The sequence below is a fragment of the Emydura macquarii genome, unplaced genomic scaffold (assembly GCF_026122565.2).
Source record: "Emydura macquarii macquarii isolate MOO-44397 ecotype Brisbane River unplaced genomic scaffold, CSIRO-AGI_Emac_v2 contig_1363, whole genome shotgun sequence".
Taxonomy (NCBI): domain Eukaryota; kingdom Metazoa; phylum Chordata; order Testudines; family Chelidae; genus Emydura; species Emydura macquarii.
Window position 1 is genome coordinate 20,252,076 of NW_027131500.1, and position 23,031 is coordinate 20,275,106.

The 23,031-nt window shown below is 38.3% G+C and overlaps 1 protein-coding gene across 7 annotated transcripts in view; it reads right to left on the minus strand.

Moving 5' to 3' along the window:
* The window catches only part of TRIM2 (tripartite motif containing 2), a 116,134-nt gene that overhangs the window by 10,856 nt on the left and 82,247 nt on the right, over nt 1–23,031 (minus strand). For all 7 annotated transcript variants that reach the window (XM_067551876.1, XM_067551877.1, XM_067551874.1 and 4 more), the window contains exons 6-9: nt 22,174–22,897; nt 10,605–10,708; nt 9,076–9,243; nt 1,753–1,921 (exon numbers count right to left, since the gene is read on the minus strand). In XM_067551876.1, the coding sequence (XP_067407977.1) occupies nt 1,753–1,921; nt 9,076–9,243; nt 10,605–10,708; nt 22,174–22,897 (1,165 nt within the window). The remainder of the gene's footprint in view (nt 1–1,752; nt 1,922–9,075; nt 9,244–10,604; nt 10,709–22,173; nt 22,898–23,031) is intronic.

Below are 23,031 nucleotides of genomic sequence, written 5' to 3' on the forward strand. Positions count from 1 at the left end.
AGGTCTTAAAACAGCCCTGCTGGTGCTTAAGGACACCAATGTTCAGGGATAGAGCAAGGTATAGAATGCAGCAAGTCTTCTGAAATATTCATACACATTTTTAAATGAAATCACCCATGTACTTTGTGTTCACTTTTCACAAACATTTGAGTCATCAAATTTTAGAACAAACACAAATGTATCAGAAGGAATGCAAATTCATTTAAATGTATGATTATCAGAAAAAAAATGCATTTTTCACCCAGCTCCACATAGCAAAATTGCACATGCATGTGTTGGCAGAAACCAGTTTTTTAAAATCAAACACACTCAAATATTTGGGCTAGAAGATCTCAGTGACATGCAATCTACCTAAGTAATTACAACAAGTCTATACAATACAAAGTTCCGGTTTTTGTGATCAATTCATAAAGTAAACAACATGAAAACATATACAATGCATACATTAAAATAATGACTGAATTCAAGTAACTTGTGATCTACTAGGGATATTCCAACAGCAGAAAGCGAACATAAATTGATCAAATAAATTGTTAGAGGTTACTTGTTCAGCTGTACTCAGGAATTCATACCTACAAGTTTTAAAAAGAAAGGAAAATAACATACCCAGAAAGTTTTGGTAACAATTAATATTTAGCAGAGCTAAATCCAAAATTCCAGTGAATAATATTCACAGTTAGATGTGTACTATAAAGTACTATTAGAATAGGGAATCTAAAAAAGCCAAAACACATTCAACTATCTTCTTTACTAGAAAAGTAAATTTTTGACAAGATTATAACTGTACAATTTAAGGAGATATTCCTCCCATTCTGCACACTTATCAGAGCTCCAGACTAATGATGGGGATGTTATCCAAAGTGACCGAATACCTGCAAAATGACTTGGACTAGTTACTTGGAGTGTCAGAGTCAGGTGTGCAAAAAAGCATATGTCTAATTTTCACACACAATTACATGTGGAAATTGGATAACAGCATGTGCAAATTGCCAATTAGACATGTAACTGGCAATTTTCCTAAAAGTAGACATTTTCACTTGCATAATTGTCCATGCTTAAGTTTGCACTTAAATTCTCTATGCCCATTTTCAAAGGTGTCAAGAAAGGGAAAATATTACTCATTTATCTACATGGGATGAGTTAATAGTTGCATGGTTCTTTGAAGATAGTTAAGTGCTGCATAAGTGTTAATTATTATCAGCAGTTGAGTGCAGACATTACAAGACATTCATCAAATGCCTATTATGATCTATCATCCCTAGGTCATTAGCCTGAAACATTGCCAGGCAAAGAGAGATGGCTAATAAGGACTGGTTACAGTTATTGGTGAAGAACAGATGTTTTAATCTTCCTGACGGATTAAACTAACTGCAGAGTAATATGTTAAATGTGAACCCAACAAGGGGTAAAAGTAATATTTCAGAGCTAACTTTCAAAGATGGATTTACCTTTTGAAAAAGACTAAGATGACTGTGACGTTCATATAATGTAGCACCAACTAAGAAAATTAGCATAATGAATTTCTGAACAACTTCCAGGTTTAAGAAAGAAAGAAAAAGTCTCAAACAAAGACCTGTCCTTTTCCTGGTGCTGCTGCTGAAAGCTGAAGATCATACTTTGGCTTTTCTTTCCATCCATTTTTTAAATAAGAAAAAATAATTTGGATCTAGCGCCTTCAGCATGCTCCAACATCATGCAAATGTGAGCAGAAGAGGCAAGAAAAGGGGATTTACATATTACCGTCAAGTGTACCTGCAAACTGCTTGTCCCCATTTCCTCGGCTACCAAACCTGGCTACTATTTTTCCATTTGGCTGGAAGATGAATACACAACATGCTTTGTTGTCCACAACAATGATGTGCCCATTACGATCTACAGAAACACCTTTTGGTCCCATAAGTTTTCCAGACCCAATTTTTGCCTGCAAGAGAAAAGAAGGGAAATGATTGAATTTATGTGATACACAAAAGCAAGTACAATTCAGGGATCTCCCTGTAATGTATAATCATTTTATAAACAGTGTGCCAAGTGAAACTTAATCCTCTAAAAATCACCGGACAATTTAATAGCTTCTGTAAGATCTTAACACGAATATTATTACAATTTTTTTTCCAGTTTAAAAAGAAAAGTTGCTGAAATATAGGTCCTTTCTAGGATGGAAAGCTACCAGCATTCAAGGCATAAGTAGCCAGACAGCCTTGCATATCCTACATTCTTGATGTGGTGTACCAGATCAGCATTTGTAGAAGCCAAGCATGTGTGAAGCCAAACACCTAACTCAAGTGCAACTATGTTGAATTCGATGTTGTTGGTGAAACTGGAGGATCTGGGAGGAACAGTTGTGGGCCAGACTGTAGCCAACCCTTTTTCAGATGCTATCATTTTTGTAAATAAGGCAATGTATATCAAATCAAACATGCAAATTTGGCCATTGACTCGTTCGCATAAGATTCTCCAGATTTTGGAATCTTCAACAACAGCTGGTCAGAAAAATTCTGATGAAAGATTTTTTTCAAATCAGAATTTGCCAATTTATTGAAAATGAAACATCTCGTGAAGACAGTTCAAAGTTGATTAAGGTCCATTGGAAACCTGCTTGGTTTTCCTCCAGCTCACCTGCCTGGCTCTTTGGCAGCCAGGCAGGCGATCAGCTTCAGAGTTAGGGACTCTAGGCTTCCAGATTCCATAAATCTGGGGCTGCCCACCGTACATACTGCCCCGGAGCCAGCGCTCCATTCTCTTTCACTGAGAATGCCAAAATGTTTGGCTTTTGCTCCAAATAGGAGTGAAACCATATTTCAGAAAATCAAAATCCTCAGTGAAACAGATTTTCCTTTCTTCACACAGCTCTGCCACGTCAACCTTAACAGGTATGGAGTGGAACCACACATAACCTGCAAAGATTGGGGTAAACAGTGTTTCTGTAGCATAATCCCCACAGACCCCTTCCTAAAATCTGACAGGAGCAGCTGGGGGAATCTGTGAACAACCGTACCAAGATGGAAGAGGGTAGATGCAGGGAGAGGGTGCTTTACACCGCACATTTCCCTCCACTACTAGAGGATTTCAAACCAGACATCCCTTATGATAGTTTGGGCTTGTTAAAGTAGTCTTTACTTCACCCCACTTTTCATGCCTTTGTGCATACATGTGGAGTTGCTAGGGTACGGATGCAGAAAGAGTGGGGCAATCCCTTATGAACCATCTTGAATGGTAGGGAGTGAAGTAGAAGATGCTGAGGCTGCCCTAATCTCTGAGATAATGGAAGCTACATTTCCTCAGGGAGCCTCAACTGCTACATGATTGCCTGAACCCTTCCCTCTTGAAGGGAGCAGATGGAGAAAACTCCATAAAGGTGAACCCTGCAGCATCCTGCATACCTTTTTCATTTCTAGTGGGTCTTCCCACAACACAAGGAACACATGACCTTGTATTTGTATGCTCATAAATATTTGAGATTATGCTACTGTAAATTTCTATTAGAAAAAAAAGACTAATGATATTGTGCTGAAAATGTTTTCAATGAAAATTAAGTTTGTTTTGGCAACAGGGGGGAAAAAGTGAACGTAGTCGTATCCTATCTATCTATGAAACTTATTAGGTTTTGCGGAGTGACAAAGAAGCAAAAGCATGAACTAAACCCAAACCAGTAGATCTATTTCTTTTTCTAAATTGATTAAATCCTGCTTTTTTTTTTTTTTTTTTTTAAATTTATTTGCTATAAGATTCAAGATTGTCTGCTTCTGCCCCATCCCCACACTGCAACATTTCCAGGATTCCTATGGAAAAATGACTCATTCTCATGAGTACAGAGTCTTCCTGCCCATATTACTTCAAATAAAATAACATGAATAAAACCACACAGTACACTAATGGGCACTCAAAGAGTGAAGTAATGAAATAGTGACTCTTGGGCCAAGATTCTGAAAATAATTTGCAGACTGCACACTAGTTAAATCCAGCTAGAGTCTGTAGCACTTGCTATTAGAAATACCATCTTTCATTTAGGCTCTAAATATGCTGGTGGTGACAAGTCAGTCTGGATCAACATATTCTTTATGTGTTTGTAGTTCTTCAGGGTCTCTCAGACTTATAGGTTTGATTATTTAAAACTGAATCTTATGAAATCTATGAATCTTATGAGCCTTATGAAATCACTCCTGTTAATGACAAGACGAACTATTCTCAGAATTTTCTGCCGCTAGGAAAGAAAAAAGTATAAGGACTCATCTAAATCTTTCATACAAATTATGTGTTAAAATGGATTGTCAAGTACATTATGTCCCTTATTTTATATGCCCTTTTGAATTTAAGTTATTATTTTTCCCCTTCCTCTTGGGTATTCCAAATTTCGTGTGTTTGTACATTCACCTGCTTAGGTGGAAAATGCAGGATGTGTGTGTGCACGCCTGAAACCATTAGTTGCCTTATATCTAAAGTTTTAAAAGGCTTACCTCTAACAATACTGGATTTGTTAGTTTTTATTTTTTTAAAGGTTTAATTTTGCTGATCATGTCACTGTAAAGGGGGAAATTAATTTATTGTCCTTAGCTTTATGGGTGCACCAGTGAACATCTTTGTTTTTGTCTGAACATATTTTTTTCAGTTACTCAAAGCAGAGATATAGCTGTGTAGCAAATTATTTGTATCACACACCTCATTTTCACTTTGCCCACTTCTCTCCCCCCTCCAACTCCCAGGATTACTTCTAACTATCCAAACCTCTTAGTAACTTCAAACAACTTCCATTTTTTCTTCTTTATTAAAAAAACCCTACAAGATACATTTCCTTCTACCCCTCCCTACCCTTCAATGTGTTTGTACTTCTTGAAAGCCCACAGTGACAATATGCCATCCTACACCAGTGACAGGTTTAAGAACTGATACAGTATGACTCATCAGGGCTGGAGACGAAGAAGAAAAAAAATCTCAGAAAGCCTGGAATCCCTCTCTTAGCCTTAAAAGATCCCTTGATATCATACTCTAAGTCATGACAGTACTATGAATGGAAAAGCTATTTTTGATAATCTTCAGAGGTTTCTAAAATATTTGTCAATTTTTCCTCTCCTTCCTAGTCCTTTACACTTAGACTTGTGGTACATAGACAGCTCGGCTCAAGAGCAGAGAAATTATATTTTAAAAAAAAAAAAAGCAGTATTAACCAACGTTTATAAAGCTCTCAAATATTTTTAAAGTAGTTACTATGTGCATACCCATGTACATGCCGGTGCAATATTAAGGCTTCACTGCCACTTGTTTAGGAGTTATGCAGATAATCCCATGTTGCTTCACCATTTTTGAGTCAATAATGGCACATCTCCATGTATTCCCTCTCTGTCAGGAATAATAATACCTAGCTCTTATATAGTGCTTTTCATCAGTAGATCTCAAAGCACTTTACAAAAGACACAAATATCAGTTTCCTCTCTGTAAATAGGGGTAATGAAGCACAGGTGAGCCAAAGTGATTTACCCAAGGTTACCCAGTAGTAGAGCAGGGAACAGAACTCAAATTTCCTGAGTCCCAACCCAGCACTCTATCCACTAGGCTGCATCATCTCCCAGTGTAAGATGTTCAGGGTTTGGTACTGCATTACAGTAGTATTTTGCTAAGTTCTATTTTATGTGATATTCATATTCACAGCCTTGAGAAAACTTTGGACTCTGCCCCTATAGCTAAAGGAGACAAAGCATCAGGAAAGTGACACTTTTCTCCTTTAGTATAGTAAACCAGCCAAATCCTGTAATTATGGAGAAGCTTGGCCATGGCGCCAAGGAAATTTGCTTACTGGCTTTCATGGCCGTTAAAATGGTGCAAAAGGAGAGTGAGTGGAATGAGAAAAAAAGGAGGGTGATAAAAATGACATCCAGAATAAGATCAGAACAAAACTCTGATCTGACTGCCTATGGTGCAGTCTAACAACTAGCAGACTCCTTACATCAGGAAACCTGCCCAGTATTTCTTGCCTTTCTTCCATCAGAATCACCATTAACACTTTGTATGTTTATCTACAGTCTCAAAGTGCTTGGCAAACATTGCTGAATTTAACCACACAAAACCCCTGTGAAGCAGGAAAGTATTATTGTTCCCATTTTAAAAATAAGGAAACTAAGACATAGGAGCTGAAACGATTTGCTCAAATTTCAATAGCAAGTCTGGCCAAAATGAGAATATAACCCAGATCTTCTAAATCCCTATTCTGCACTTCAACCATAAGACCATGCCTGCCCTCTATATATAAAATGCTTATGGAACAGTCTTGAATTTCTCTCACAAATACAGTCCATTTTGTTTACAGATAAAGTGTTTAAAATTAATGAATTAAAATTAAGTTTTCCTCTCACATTTAATCATTCTGACCACTAGCACCATAAAGTCTGATATGTTGACTTGTACTAAATTGACAAAGATATTGTGGTTTTTTTGTTTTTTTACTTTGCAGAGTTCCTACAATCCAACACTTACTAAATCAAAACAAAGGTGGTCTGCATGTCATGTAAACAACCTTAATATTAACATTTTGAATATTTGTCTCTGTGCTAGCAGGAAATATTGCACAGAATACTGATTCCCATCTAGTTTGCTTAATTTATGTTCAATCTAAGGGAACTAAGGAAAATGGCACTCCAATATCTGCCTCCAATCCAAACCAGTTTACATGAAAGATTTTAATTATTTATAGAAATGTTCCAATTACTCCAAAGGTTTGAATCTGATCTGAGTTACACCTCTTTTATGGCAATCTGTCTTCAGTTCATTCATTGACTTCAGTGGAGTATTTGCCCTAGTGAGAGAGGAGAATGAGATGCCCGGAGTATCTGAAGAGGAGAACGAAGTCCTGTGAGTATCTGAACATTTTGGAAACTATTTAATTTTTATAATGGGAAGCATCGTATATTTCATGCGAACACCTGAGACATTCTATACCTGTTTTAACAACAGATTTTTACGATTTTTTTTTAAACCAATTGTTGGTTAATTACTGATCTTCAGGTAGTACTAGAACATATAGGAAATACAGTAGCACACACCCTATGGCTATGTGACTGCACAATTTACCAAAAGGGGTGTCATTGAAGAGTTATTTAGTAAATAGCCAAAAAGAGGGCATTTCCTCCCAGTTAATAGCCACCTGAAGTTGCTCAGGGCCTGAAATTTTGGGTTATTAACCGCTAGGAAATGCCAACTAGAAAATTATGCTCCAAAGCCAGACTCTGAGAATGAGTAAGTATGTAAGTGGTTCATCAGTAGGTCTTTTATGTGATTTATGAGCATATTGCCATCTCACTCAGTCCTGCGGACTCCATCTCAGACTTAGGGACGCTACTTTTAATTCCCTGCAATTCTACCTGAGTACAACACCTGCTAAGCTGCAGGTTGGTGAACGTCAATGGTCAACAAAGGTACCTGGTTTCATTTCTCCAGCAATCAGTCCCCCTTGTCTTCTAGAATGTTAGCTGACTTTTTTTACTCTGTGCCTTTCAAGGGCATGATAACCTATAAGAACGGCAGATTCACCACTCCCAAAGGTAATTACTGCAATCTCAATATAGCAAAAAGTTCTCTCTGCCTCTATTTTTCCTATGTCTGTTATGTTCCTGTGCTGCATTTAAAGATCTACTGTAATAAGTATGTTCTACAGACAACAATATTCGTGATTTACTATGAATCAAATTCTGCCAAATTCTCTTAAATAGCAGCTTTGAAATCAATAAGTCCTTGTGTAAACTATGGTTTAAAGGTATGATGTTGGCACATTAGGTAACACATGCTAAATAACGTGTATTAGAAGTCTAGTGTAGACAAGGCACACTGCCTTTAACATGTGCTAAAGTTGACCAAGTTGAAGTCCAGTGGGAACTTACTCACATAAGTAAAGAACTACTTAATGTGAGTAATGATTGCAGAATCTGGCCCTAAATAAACACTTATGGGACAAGAAAACAGCCTCTTTTGCTTGAAGTAAAGGAGAACACCTCTGTCTGGCAGTAATAGTAGGTCCTTATCCTTTCCACATGCTAACCATTAGAAAATACTAGCATACTCTCACGTACACACAAAGTCAGTACATTACTATAAACCTCATTTCACTGAGAAGAAAAAAATCTCATGCAGAAATACAGTTCTTCTTAAGCAATTGAGAACATGATCCAAAAGACATTTTCTTGGTCACATCACACTTTAAGGCCCAGTTTGTCTTGACATGTGAGGGCAGCACATAGCTGGCGCTGGTAAGATCTTAAGAGCAAGAGGTTCTTCATGACCACATACTGACCACAAAGAACTGTGGGACAAGGGATGGTAAAGATCTGTTTCTAGCAAATTCAAAACCTTTATAGAGTTTGCTCTTTTCTCCAGTGGAGATTTTGCTAGGTCCTGTTTTATTGTAACTTCCTGTACTCTGGGATGCCTGCAAGTCAACCAGCACAAAATATGGCAGCCCATAATACAGCACTGGAGTTATCTTTTGTAAAGATAATACACCTACCTTACTGTCTTTGCATTGGCTGCCAATAGGACAATGAGTAAATTACAAACATGCTTTGCTGACATGCATGTAGTAAACACAGTAGGATGCACCCTTCTGAGGAACCAGTTATCAATTTGGTTATCCTCCCAAGACACTGAGTTCTCTCTCTAGCTGCCAATTGAAGGTCTCAACTCATTTTAAGTCGTGCCCCAAGGATATGAAATGGGCTACAACTGAAGGCTCAGTTAGCCGTCCCTCCTAGTCTTAAAGTACTGAAGACTACCTAATGAGATATTTGTGGAACTGTTTGGAGTTGGGCACTGTATATTATTGTTGGGTGTTTTGCAATTCAGAGTTGTAGTGCAGCACCCAAGCACCTCATCAATAATGGTTTTATTAAAAATAAAATTCACACACTTTTGGTATCACAATTGTGACATTTTCCTATTTATTATTATACTTCATTGTAGGTGCACCATGGCTTTCCACAGAGAAAGAATGCATTTATTAACCCATTTCACATCACCAGTTCTCTTTCTTGAAACTAACTAAACATTAATGCATTCCCTATGTAAAATGGTCAAAGCTTCATATCAGAGCCTTACCTTAAATTTCCCATCTGCTGAAAATATGCTGACCCATTTGTTATCATAGTCTGCAATAATGATGTCACCACTAGGATGCACAGCCACTCCTGTGGGCCGCTGCAATTGGCCGGGAGACCTTCCTCGTATACCAAAACGACTTTTGAACTGGCCATCATTGGAAAATATCTGTGATAAAGAATATTTATTTTTAAAAAAGCAATTCTACATGAATCAGAGTAATCTATTTCTCATGACTTGGCCTTTGGCAAGCAGGAAAATAATTAAAGCACTGAAAATATTAATGGTTACAGTCTGACTGTAAAAATGAAACACTATTACTGCACATATTTGAAACTTTTGGACCAAATACTTTGCACTTGAATAGCACTGTGTTTCCAATAATCTCAAAATGCTTTACAAACATTAGTGAATTAAGCTTTGCGACATCCCTCTGTGGTAAGGAAGTGTTGTTATTCCCATATTATAAAAGAAGAAAGTGAGGCACAGAGAAACATGGCCAAGGCCACACAAGTAGAAGTCGAACATCTAACTACCTGAGTTAGGGGGTAAATAGTGGGTCATATCCTGTGAGGTGCTTTTCACCACTTAGAATTTAGCCCATTTTCTGTGTCCCCAAGACAGGTAATTAAATATTGAAATTCCATTTGTGGCTGCAAATACATGAAAGGTGAGTGCAAAATTGTAAGAGCATGTTTAGAAGCTACTGATGAAAATTTAATCCCATGTCTCTTTGAAAATAGTATGCAGTAAAATAGAATGCAGTAAAAAATTGCTTTTATTGTTTAATTCCCCAATAAAAACAAATTTTTACTGCAGTTTGGCTCTGTGAATCCAATATTCTTAGGGAAGAGGAAGCTGTATTCTATTGTGTCATTCATCTCCAACCACATGTGCAGTCAGAATGGAGCTGATAAATCCTTAATGGTGACACTGATACACGAAAAAGAAAGAAAGAAAGGGGGAGGGGGACCATCCACCCACCCACCCAGCTTGATCTTCACAGAAGAAATGGAATTCGGACATCTATTATGGTCACTGGGGCTTCTGCTACAGAAATCAACATTTGGATCATATCATCAGAGAGAAAAGTAAATTAAACAGATTCATGTGAAACTAAAAGGTATTTAAAAATGAACTCTACATTAGTCTGTGTTTTTCTTCAAAAATCAGATTATGAAACAGGAAAGTTTGGGCACTTTATTCTGGATTTTATTTGGGAACACTCATTGAAGTAATGTAAACTTGTAATACAAACTGATACATGCAAAAAGTCAATATTTTTCTAATATGACTGCCGATCAATCTCTTCTTTATGGTCTTTATATTAAAACATAATAAAAAGGGAAGCAACTCTAACATGCTATAGCACATCTGCTATGAATCTGAAGCAGCTACTATATTAAAAAAAAAAAAAAAAATCAGTGCTGAGCAGGATGGGCTTCCTCTATATTTTCTATCCATGCTTGTATCTTACAAGACTTACCTTTAAGTACAGTAAAATACTGATATTAAAAGTGACATCATACCTGTACACACTGGTTGTTACTGTCTGCAATTAATATTTTTCCATTTGTAGATGCAGCTACCCCCTGAAGATTTGTAAATTCTCCTTTGTTTCTTCCTTTGGTACCTAAAATTGGATATCAAGCACATAACAAATCAGATTACACAGATCTAACCAATTAGGGCTTTCAATTCAACACTTAAATTTGGTTTCATTTTGTCCTTGTACCCTAGATTTCTAATATGAATTGTTCCTTTTACCATCACCAATCAAAAAGGGACATATATCCCAAAGCAACAATTCTCAATAAAAGACAGAGGCATTGTCCTCTTACTCCTCTGTCTGATGGCCATTTTAACCCCATTCAAATAATAATCCCTTTTGCCTTTCAGAAATCATGGTATCTTTATACTTTACATCTCTCTGTAAACAATAAGAAAATGCTTCTCAAGAGAATGATGGTTATTAGGCTTCATGTTAGTTCAGAAATAAGATATTGATGGGTATTAAAATAAGAACCTGGACAGATGGATAGGTGTATAATATGGGTCTACATTGTCTGGACCAGTGAAATTAGAAGTTTAGCTAGAACACATCTGAGAGTGCGTTTGTGAAAGATCTTTATAGCCACTGCAAAACAGGAAGCTTGCCAGTCATCTATACATATAAATTCTAGTTTATAGATTAAGACCTTACTTAGATGGTGAACTCTTTGAGGCAGGAACTGTATTTTCTTATGGATTTGTTCTGCAATCTAGCACAACAGGGACCTAATCCTCATTGGGAGTCTCTGAATGCTACTACAGTATAAATATTAAACAACAACAGTGGATATAGAGCAATATATGTAATACCACCACCTTCCAAGTGCCTTGTTAAAAATCAACACATGAATTCTCCCAAACATTGTTGTGATGTAGTTAGGTACTATCCCAATTTTACTGGGGAAACCAGGAAGGTAAAGCCATATTTTCAGAGGTGTTCACTAATTTGGGGGATCTATTTTGAGACACTTAAGGGTCCACTCAAAATAAGTGGATACTTTTGTACATGTTGATCCTACGTGACTTGTCTAAGGCCACAGAAGGAGTTTAAGTTGGGAGCACAAGCCCCAGGATTCTTGGGGTGCTTGTGTAGGTAGCAAAGGATTGTCTGCATCCTCACCTCTCCTTATACAACACACACAAGAATGGCTAGAACTTGCACCAAAGATGACTTGTGGCTCTTTGCAGTGAGCGTCTTTTCAAACCAAAAGATGCAGGTCTGGTCTACGCTAAAGAGTTTCGTCACCAGTGCTGGTGTAAATACTACAGTCACCTCCCTGCCAACAAAACCGCCCTGTTTTTCTGACAAAATAAAACTACCTCTACGAGAGGCATAGAGCTTTTGTCAGCAGAGTTAAGGCAACACAGTGTCAGTGTAGACACTGTGTTCCCTTAGAGCGGTGGAGGGACTGTCATGCTCTGCTAGAGCAGGGAAATTGACAAGTAAGGTGAGGGAGGTGGAGCCTGGCTCCGCAAGCCGCTGGGCTCCCAGCCACAAGCCAGGGCGTGGGCGACTGCTGCTGTAAGCCCCCAGGACTCAGACAAGCCATGGGCAGCTGCCGCTGGGCTCCAAGCTGGGGAGCTCAGAGCCAAGACCGGGCAGGACGCGGGGAGAAGTCCCCGCATGGCTGCCCCAAGTCCCAACTAGGACCGGGAGTGGGGTTGGGGAGAGGGCAGCCCATAGGGGGCCCGGGAGCCTGTAGGTCTGTCAGCTCCCCTGACACTACCCCTTCGGTCAGTGGAAGTGCTCCTGGTGAGAACATCAGCCATAGCAGTGGCTGAAAGTCGACATAAATATGTCGACTTATTTTTTTAGTCAAGACAAGGCCTCAGGGTGGTTCACTAAAACAGACTGTAATACTATTTCAATTGGGGAAGTATTTTTTCTAAGCGTTCATTGGCCACATATACCAACTACTTAGATGTTTCAATATATAGTTTTCACTGAAAATGTATTTTGTTTTTGTCAACCCACAATATCCCTTAGCACAGTTATTTAAAACGTTTTGACTATGATTTCGGATACAGGAGTGACATGATTAAGCCTACATTGTCTTTGGCTCTCATGAGGCATGCACAGTCAGAAGCAATGCATTTGGCACTACCCCTCTTCCTTCAATGACATTTTCCATTGGGAAGCCTGGATGTTGGGTGCACAGCTCCAGTTATTGGTCAACAAAAACATTTAATTCCACTGCATTGTGTCCTGAAACTAACCCTTTGTTTCTCTCACTCGGTTCTTCCAACCATTGGGCACTTTCATTCTCTCAGTAAGATGCATGCTTTTGATAACATTTACTTTCCCTAATGCAATAATTATGAGAACAGCCAACTACAGACCAGTCATGCTATCCAGACTGGACTCATTGCTGTGTATTCTTTTAATCAGTAACACCCATAGGCATTCATGCCGATAGTAATTTTCTTCCTGCATACGCAAATAACTTGCTGTTGTGCCCTCCAGCCAAAGGGTAAGAAAATGAGTGAAAAGTGAGAAGCATTCCCCTTACCACTGGCAGGAGGAGGAAAGCATTTGTCATAAAAAGAGAAGCCATAATTTAGAGCATCTGGAAACAACTAACATGAACATTATAGAGCACACACACTTTCCTTCAAAAAGAATGCTCTTGAAAATTCAGGAATGTTCATTTTAAAAGGTAACAGAGTTTATAACAAAAAGGGTACTTAGAATGCTTTTCAATGGGACTGTAAATATTCATGAAAGGAAAAAGAATGGCCATTGCTCAGGAATTTCCCAGTAGGAGATAAGAATGGTGATTTATTAACACAGTTCATAGGAGGTGAAATTCAACCCACGGAAAGGCACTTTGCAGCACTTAAGCCATTGATGTGGGGCTTAAGTTGCACATGGGGCTATGTTCAGTTCTTCTGTTCTGGGCTGAATATCCACCAGGAAGAAAATTTTGCGTAACTAACATTAACTTTTATTCCCACTTTACACTGAGATGGAAAAATGAATAACTTTGAACTTTTAGGATACATATCTTACGATTACAGCTGGCTGGAAAATTCCGACAAAATATTTTTTGTGGGAATTTGCCAATTGATTTGTTTAAAGCAAAACGTTTTGGGGAGATGGTTTGATTTTGACAATGTTCTGATGGAAACCAGGCAGATCGAGAAGCTTACCTGCCAGACAGCTCTCTGTTGGAAACCTGACTAGTTTCCTGATAGCTGGCCGCAAGGGAGACCAGGCTTCCAGGATCCACTACTCCAAGAGACGGCCCACCATGCAGACTTCCCAGGGGCCAGAGACCAAGGGCTTCCAACATCTGTGATGCTGAGATAGCCAGCTAGGCAGATTGCCCTGGAGTCCTGGATCCAGGGCTTTCTTTCCCTTTTGGAGAATTTCAAAATTTTGCAGTTTTGTTCCTTAATTTTCAAAATATTGAAATCCACCATGAAACAGAATTACCTTTCTTCACACAGCTCTAATTTTGAGAGTTTCCTTTGGATTTGATGCCTGTGGTGGCTCGGTACATATTTTTAAAGCAAAAGGGAAAACTACATGCAAAGATTTGTGCCCAGACTTCCACCCTCTTCTTATGTGGACAAACGTTTGCAAAAGGATATTCACTCAAACTTCGTGCATGTCTCACCATCATACATTAGGCTGACCAGATAGCCCCAATTTCCAAGGACAGTCCCTAATTTAGGTACTCTGTCCCCAGCAATAACATGTCCCTAGAAATGTCCCCGCTTGGCTTTGTCACCAAACAATGGTCTAAAAATGCAGCAAAATTGTAATAAATAAATGTGACAAATAATAAAATGTAACCTCTGCACTACACTTCAGATTTTACTCGTATTGAAATCATAGGTCTATGAATATGGCATATATAGAATTAGCTTGCTCCATTATACCTGGTCTCTCTCTCTACACACTGCTGTAACTATGGCTACACGGCTATCACATGGCATCAATGACGATTGCAGAAGTGCTATGACGCTGTCCAAGACACTTAAGTGTTACTTCAACGACCAACTACAAAAAGAATTTTCTTTCTTGAGACCAACTGCAAAAGAAACATCTGTCTTACGTAAAATATGCCATTCCGTATTCACCATTTCCAGCAGAGGCAGGATATCAATAAAAGAACACGAAGGTAAAAGTAAACACAAATCCACCCTAACTGCCCGTGCGGTTCAAGTTCTCTAAATTCATTTTTTCATAAAGTTGAGCTGATACAGAGTGAATATGACCTTGCTACACAAGAGGGAATTTTTGCTTATCATACCATTCATCACAACCACAGTTTAAGATCAATGTACTGTACCTCAAATTAAAACAGAAAATTCTACAATCCCAAATTTAGTTGTGTGAGGACAAAATGCGATGCAATTGTCACAAATGTATTCGCACCATGGGCAACAGATGAACTGAAACATGATCTGGACAACGTTGAGTTTGTATCGCTTTTAGTTGATGCGTCAAACCACAGACATGTAAAATTGTTGCCTATTTTGGTTCGTTACTTCAAGGTATATGATGGAAGCACATCCATGGAGACGAAGCTACTTGATCTTGTTGAACTAAAAAGTGAAACAGCAGAACTAATTGCAGCAGAGATACTTTGTTATAGAAAAGTTTCAGCTGGAAAATATGTTTGTGGTTTTCTCTGCCAATAATACAAAACACAAACTTCGGCGGGCTATGCAAACAAGGAAGAGAAAATGTGCACACTAAAGTCAGGGCAGCCTTACAGCAGGAGGTGATAGGCCTCGGATATCCCATTCAGATCGTTCACAACTGTGCCCGAACTGCATGGGATACAATTCCAGTGGATGTTGAATTTATACTTACCAAGATTTTTTTATATTTTCACAATTTCACTGTTCAAGTTGAAAGACTGAGGAGTTTTTGCAAGTTTGTGGGGCAAGAATACCAAAATATCCTGGGGCACAGCAACATCAGGTGGCTCTCAGTGTTACCTGCTTTAGAAAGAGTACTTCTATTATTATGAGTTGTGTAAGTCATTTTTTTCCTCAGAAGAAAAAAGTGTCCAGTTGCTCTTCGGAAGATATTTGAAGACCCTACGACTGAATTCTGGCTCACTTTCATTCAAGCTAATCTGTCACTTTTCCATGACACAATACAATTGCTGGTGGGGGAAGATCACTGTGCAGTGGAAGCTGCTGACATCCTTAATCTGGAAAAGAAGCTGTATGCAAGGTATGACAAAGACTTTGTGCCAGTTTTAGTGAGAAAACTACTAAAGGAGCAAGAAGGGGCTGAGGTCTTGACATATGCATCATACTTTAATGTTTCTCAACCTTTTTTTGATGCATCAGTTAAATGCATATACGCATGGGGATAACACACAGATGATCTTAAAGACCTGCATTGTCCGCTTTTGAAAAAAAAAGTACCTGCAAGGTCTGAGATTGAGAAGGCACTCGAACTTCTGCAAATGAAATGCCCAAACGTAACAATTGATCAAGATGCTCTGTTTGATTAAGTGATATTTCTTAATGATTTTTTAAGAGGGAAACTAGGCGAATGAAGTGCATCTTCTACATCCGTTGCTTACAAATAGAACACAGTCATGATACATTTCACAGAATCCAAGATACCCCACGTTAACCTGAAAGAACTAGCTGAAGTGATGCTCTGTCTGCCAGGCAACAATGCACCTGTTGAAAGAGTGTTTTCACTGAAGAATGACGTGTGGATGGCAGAGAAATCAAGCTTCCATGTACAAACTGTGAAAGACATTCTTATTGTGAAAACGAATTTTAAACTCTCCTGTCTAGAATTTGTGGAAAAAAAATCACCGAGAACAACAATATTTTCAAGCAGATACATTAATCGGAGAAATACTTCAATTAATGCAAGCTTACTATTCTGTTGTCAGCCTTAAGGATAATACTGGTAAGTATTTTTTCTGTGTTTACAGATTGAATGTGAGAAATATGATGTATTTAAGTTAGCTATAGCCATGTATAAAAATATGTTCATAACATCTGTTTTTACATAACATTTATTTCTCAAAAGCAGTAATTACCCCCTATCCTCCTCCCACCCCTAAAAATATGTCCCCGGATATCATTCCAAAAATCTGGTCAGCCTATCATACATCTTTCTTCTAATGGTTGGTTTAGAACTGGAGTAAGAAATGTGTAATACTGCAGAGACATGCTGGAGGAGTGGGGGAAGAAGAATGTGCGTAATGCCCATAACTCTTGTTTTATTTTAAAAATGGAATTGTGTCAAATTTGCTATGCAAATATATATATTTTAAATGTCCATCAGTGTATTGGATAGTAAGGGTGCACGCAATGTTTGTAAACTTCTGAAAAGGCAGAACCAAATACAGCAGGAATTTATGCACTATATTCATACAGAGTTTTGTTAGCAGGGCTTTCTGGTTGATTTTTTTTGTTTATTTCATGTGGACACCTGTCACTGGAAACTTGAACAAGACCAAACACATATCACACAGGCATCAAACAGTCATCAAATGGCAACAAATTTCTGGTTACCACCACCCTGGACTGGATTTGAACTGCTAACCTAGCAATGAAAAAAATCTGTGAATCCCATTACTTATTAACTAAGTCTTCCATCTGCCCAGAAATACTTTTTGTCTGACATAAAAAGCATCAATCCATTTCATACTGCTTATATTGTTTGTTCTTACTTGAATATCCTTAGAACAATTGAATACTGTAGACATACCCATATAGTAATTTGATTATAAAAATCCTACAACTTGATGGTGTGTGATCTTCCCTCTAACTCATCCATATTCTTTGTATATGTGATATATTAGGTCTGATCCTTAGCTAGTGCTAATTGACATAGCTCCATTGGCTTCAGTGCAGCTATTGTTACTCACACTAGCTGAGATGATAGCTCATCGTATCCATAAGGCTATGCTCTTAATATTTTAAAATCGAAAACTCCTGGGAAGGGGAATACATTTTCTTTTGTGTTTTGCACAGTGCCAAGCACATTGTCAGTGCTCTTAATAATAGTAATAAATCAAGATCAGCCTGACAGGCACAAAAAAATCCAAATAATTATGTCTGAACAGCCTTCAGATTCTACCGGAACACTGCGTTTTATGTACTGCATGGTGTGGCTGTACACATTCAAATCCATTCCTTCTCAACCTCAGAGTGCCAGTCCTGAACTTCGCTAGGACTGGAGTCTGTACAATAAATGCAGGTTGGTTTGGTGGGAAGCAGAAGGCTTGATATAAGGGAAACCCATCAGTCTCCTTGAATCACCAGTTGCAAGTGGGTTGAGCACACTTTGAAAATACCAGATTTTCAGGAAATTGATGGGGGGGGGGGGGGAGTTTGCTTGTGCTGAGCTGCACACAGATAACCCCTCATATCTGCACAGTCACTTGAGAGAAAATGCATCTACAGCCCTTTTTCTTTCAAGTGCCTCGAAATTTAAAAGGAAAAAATCAATAGCAGGCATACACGGTCTTATCAATACCAAGACACGAGGCAATGAAAAAGTGCATGATGAAGTGTGCCTTAAAGAGAGAGAGTGCGGAGAGAGAGCATCCTTGACAGCCAAACCAGAAAGATGGGACAGCTCAGTGAAGAACTGTAGGCAGGTGTCTGTGGGAAGGAATAAAGAAGAAACAGCAGATCCTGGAGGATCTCTCTTAAAAAGTATAAACAAATAATTTTGAATTTTCACATCTATTAAGTTTAATTATTTGTCAAATGTATACCCTAAATATCCAAGATTTAAAAGATCTATTATTTGTACAATTAGCTAGGTAAACAATGCTCTGTTGGCCTAATTCAGTATTTTTTATTCAAACAAATTCTTAATAAACCCCCGAATTGCTTTCAATACATGTGAGAATCAAAAGATCAGATATGTTCCTCGGTAAAAGATGGAACCAAAGCATTAGAGAATTTTTATATAAATCAGATTTAATTACACATATTTAATTATGCATCTACTTAGGCAACTAACTACAAACTTTATGTGTATCTGGATAAGTTGAAAATTGCATATTTAAGTAGACAACCAGCCCACACTCTCATTTAGGGGACCAATAGTTTTTGCTACCAAATGTTGCCCTCTGGAAATTGCAAATGCACATTTGTTGCGCAACCTGAAACCTACTACTGAATATCTAGCCTTAAAAGTTAAGGGAAGGATTTTTACAAGGGTAGAATAGATGCTCACTGGTTTTCTTTGCTGTAATGTAGCAAGTTCCACTTCCCATTAGTGTTATCTGAATTACATATTTGCTAAAATAATGTTTTGATATTTTGACAATATTTGTTCTCTATAGTGTTTAGAACACTAAAAATATGGGTGCATGTCTTTAAACAGAGCTATCCATGGGCATAGACAACTAGAAAGAAGTTCCATGTGTGACTTCCCATGGCCAGAGCATTTATCAGCATCATATTTGTATTAGGTTAATGGCCAGCCAAAAGCAATCTCCTGCCAGATTTGGATGATTTTTTTTTGTGTATAAAAAACCCAGACCCTGCTTGTAAATAAATATCCACATATATTTGGATGTCTAAAGGGACATTACACTATGGTTCTACAACAAAGCTGCATGAACCTTTGGCTTCAAAAGCCAGAACTATGCTAAACTTGCCTAGTTTAAATGACAAACTCAAAACGCAGGCCAAGTGTATCAAAAGGTTTAAACAAACCTCTTTGCTCTTCATGGATTCAAGAAACAGATATATGGTTTTATTAAAAACCATGCAAAAAACTTGATTTCCATCACAAACTAACCAAAATTCAGAATTTTCAAATGAGTTTGGAGTTTGAAACTGAAACATAAGTTTTTAAAACTCTGAGAATAATGGGGCTGTAGGTCAAAATATTAGGTAAAACTTTACATGTGCTCATTAATTAAGGACATTGAAAGTGCACATTGATATGGAGCTGTGGCTGCAAGACTATACAGTCAGTACTTCGCTGTTTTGGAGATCGTTAGTGGACTGTGCACTTGTAATACAGACTACATAATCCACTGTTCAGCAGGGCAACTACTTCTCCATAAATTCTTTATCTGGAAGAGCTATTCAGTTAAATAAAAATATATGAATTCTCCACAAAATGGGATGACATGACCCATGTATCCCAGTGGGGGAAACTCCAATGTCAGTAGAACGAAAACTTTGAGTTTTACGAAGCTCTTGTTCTAAATTTATTACGTCAAGCAGTCAAAACAAAAAAAAAAAACAAAAAAGCCTACGTGCATCACGTTATGTTTTTTTGAAACAGAATGAAACTGTGCTGCTACTTTCAGAAAACACATTTGGGCTTGTTTTATAAGCTATGCTTGCAGTATGCAGGACAAACTACTGATAGAAACTACTGATAGAAATTATGTCAGTCTACGGAGATTTTAAAAAAATAAAAATAAATTCCAGAGCTCTTAAACAATTTTCAAGGTGTCATCTATTTTATACTAGGGATGAACGTGGCCTTTCTGTGTGCATGCGAGCACACAGCTTGTGAACATGAGCGAGAGAGAAACTGTGCTCATGAAAGATTGACAGACATTGTAACATAGGTCCCCTGTTTATTCTTAGAACTGGCGCGTCTCACACAGCAGCTGTGCAAGCTTTTCATATGTCAGTAATAAACAAGCCCAAAGAGAATATTACCATGTGCTATTTCTAATGTTCTGAAGATATGTAATATCAATCTTAAAATTTAACTTTTATAGCCAGATTCACCAGTACAGTCTGGGTGCTTACACTGTTCTAGAACAGCATAAAACAGCCAGAGTGTACACATCAATTTTCTCCTCCTTCGAGCGCTCCACATACACACTCCACGTGTTCCATTTTTCTCCTCTCCTGCTCCCTATAGTCTCCTGCTCATACTCCCGTTTCCCCTTCCTTCTGGCATACCATGTTTCCCTGACCATACACAAGACAAATTCTATTGCCCCATATTTCCCTAGACACACATATCACACTTCCCCTTTGAGCCCCAAGCTTTTCTCCCTCCTGCAGACCTGATGCAATGGATAGCTTTTTGTTGTTGTTGTTTTTTTTTTTTTTTTTTTGGGGGGGGGGGGCAGGGGAGGGGAGAACGAGAAAATCTTCTACTTCAGAGAAACACATGAAGAAAGATTTGTCCTCTCAAAATGATCACCCTATCTCATTGTATTCAGTGGAACAGGGGCCATAGACTAACCTCAGTTAATATGCCCTCTTTCAAAATAACCACTACCTCCCATAGTTCTCAATGATAAGGAGAAGGAGGGGGAACTAGGCTTCCTGCACAGAACATGGCAGCCTCCCATGCTGTCAGGAGGTGGAGAGGAACATTGTGAGGAGAAGGCAAATTTAAGCTGTGGCTACCTTTGCTAAAGGCAGCATGTGGCCTCAGTCCTGTTAAGCTTTATGGGAGATAGTGACTGTTTTTTAAGACAGTGCAGCTAAACTGAAAGCAGTATGTATAGTCAGCCCTATTGAGGACAATAGGAGATAGTACTAGTAGCTATTTAGAAAGAGGGGAATTTTTCTTCAAATTCTCTGAAAAAGATTGTACTCACCCCTGTGTAAGGAGAAACTTGGAATAATAATAGGGGGAGGAGGGGGAGGGGTAGCGGGAGAACCATTTCTTAAAGTGTAGCCAAGAAGAACAAGAATTCACTGAATCTTAACTATCTGGGAAGTTTGAAGAATATGCATTATTCCGTAATGACGATTGTTTGAGATGAAAAAGAGGTCTAACACAGGCAGCCAAATCTCTTTAAGAATCCATTTTTAAATTAACTTTAGTTCAAACTAATTTACAGATTCACTTGTAAATTCTCAGAAAATTTATTTCAAATACCAAAAAAATTGAATCTCTGCTTTATGTGCAAAAAACAAAAAGCAAAAAACCCTTCACTTCAGCTATGACTGGCAACTCCATAATTCAGCTAAAAGACTTTTCTGCAGAAAAACATAGTTTTATATTCCAGTTGAGGAAGCAATCAAGTTTTATGTTCCAAGGCTCAGATTTTTAAAAATATTTCAAATGGAATCCAATGGGAGTTAGGCAGACCTTTAAAAATCTGGCCCTCAGAATTTTATCTTGTAGGACTATAGCTGTCTGCCTTTAAACCTTAGCTCACACTTACATCAATAAGGACACCCCTTACCCACCCCTCATACTTCAGATTATTATACTGCATCTGTTAGATATACTGTTCAATTCATAGCACCCAAGAGCCAATAAATTCAGTTCTAAACCCAAACAGTAAATATTAGTGACAGAAGAATTTCTATTCTTTCTTTTTCTCTCCAGTTGTCATATGGACAAAACACATTGTGCAGTAATTCCAACCACCACCAAGCTGGGGACTATTTCCTTTAGGGACACATGAAATGAAATCCCATGTAATGCCTCATTTACTGTTCTCCCAACAACTTGACAAAGCCTAGATCTGACCTGTATTAAATTTCATTTGTGTGTTGACAATCATTTAAAACTAGCTTTTCACCCAGTGTTCCTAAAGTGTCCTTAATTACAATTTGAATGCCATAACCCCAGTATCGATAGATAGAAGAAAATTTCCTTACCCACTCTGAAGATCAAGTCATCTTCAATGGGATTCTCTTTTCTTTTGCCAGTGCTGTACATGCTAGCTGGTCTTTTCACAGCTTTCTGCTTCACATGGCCACTGCCAGGAGACTTAACACGCCTCTTAACTCCTTCGGTAGTAGGGGACACGTCTGCTGATCTGATCACTTTAAGTTTAAATGGACTGCCCCTGATATGCTGGTCATAAAGTCTCAGTGAGAGAGTAAAATCTCCTTCTTTCTGAACAGTATACAAATATTCATAAGTGCCATTTTTATTGTCAAGTATTTCTCCATCTGCTACACTCCCATCAGGTGTGCTCAATTCAGCAGTGAGGTAAGCATTCCCAGATTTACAGAGCTCCCCATCTTTGTCCTTGGTTGTTATGGTAACAGACATAGGCTGTCCAATCACAGTTTGCCTCAGCCCCTCACCTGTGGCAACTGTTTCAGATGCTACGGCATTCGTGGTTAAAATAGTACCCAGGTTGTGAATGGATTTTTTCAGGCCTTCTGTTTCCACTATGAAGTCCAGCTGGTCATTTTCACGGGGCTGCAGTGGGAAGTCCCGGTCAGCCAGCTCATTCAGCTTGTCACTCATTTGCTTCTTAACCAGTAAAACTTCAGTTTCAGTGCCATGGTTGAGTGCTTGGGCTGTAAAGTTGCTGCAACTCTTAATACTCTCCTGTCCTTCAAGCAGGGTATCCAGCTGTGTCTGGAGGACCTGTATGTAATGTGAAACACCTGGTTAAAGTCATGTCAGGATGAGATTTACAACTTGTCACACAAGCAAACTCAGAGATACCCTTAAAGTACAATAAAATGGTGTCATATATTTTAAAAGCTTCACTTTTTAAA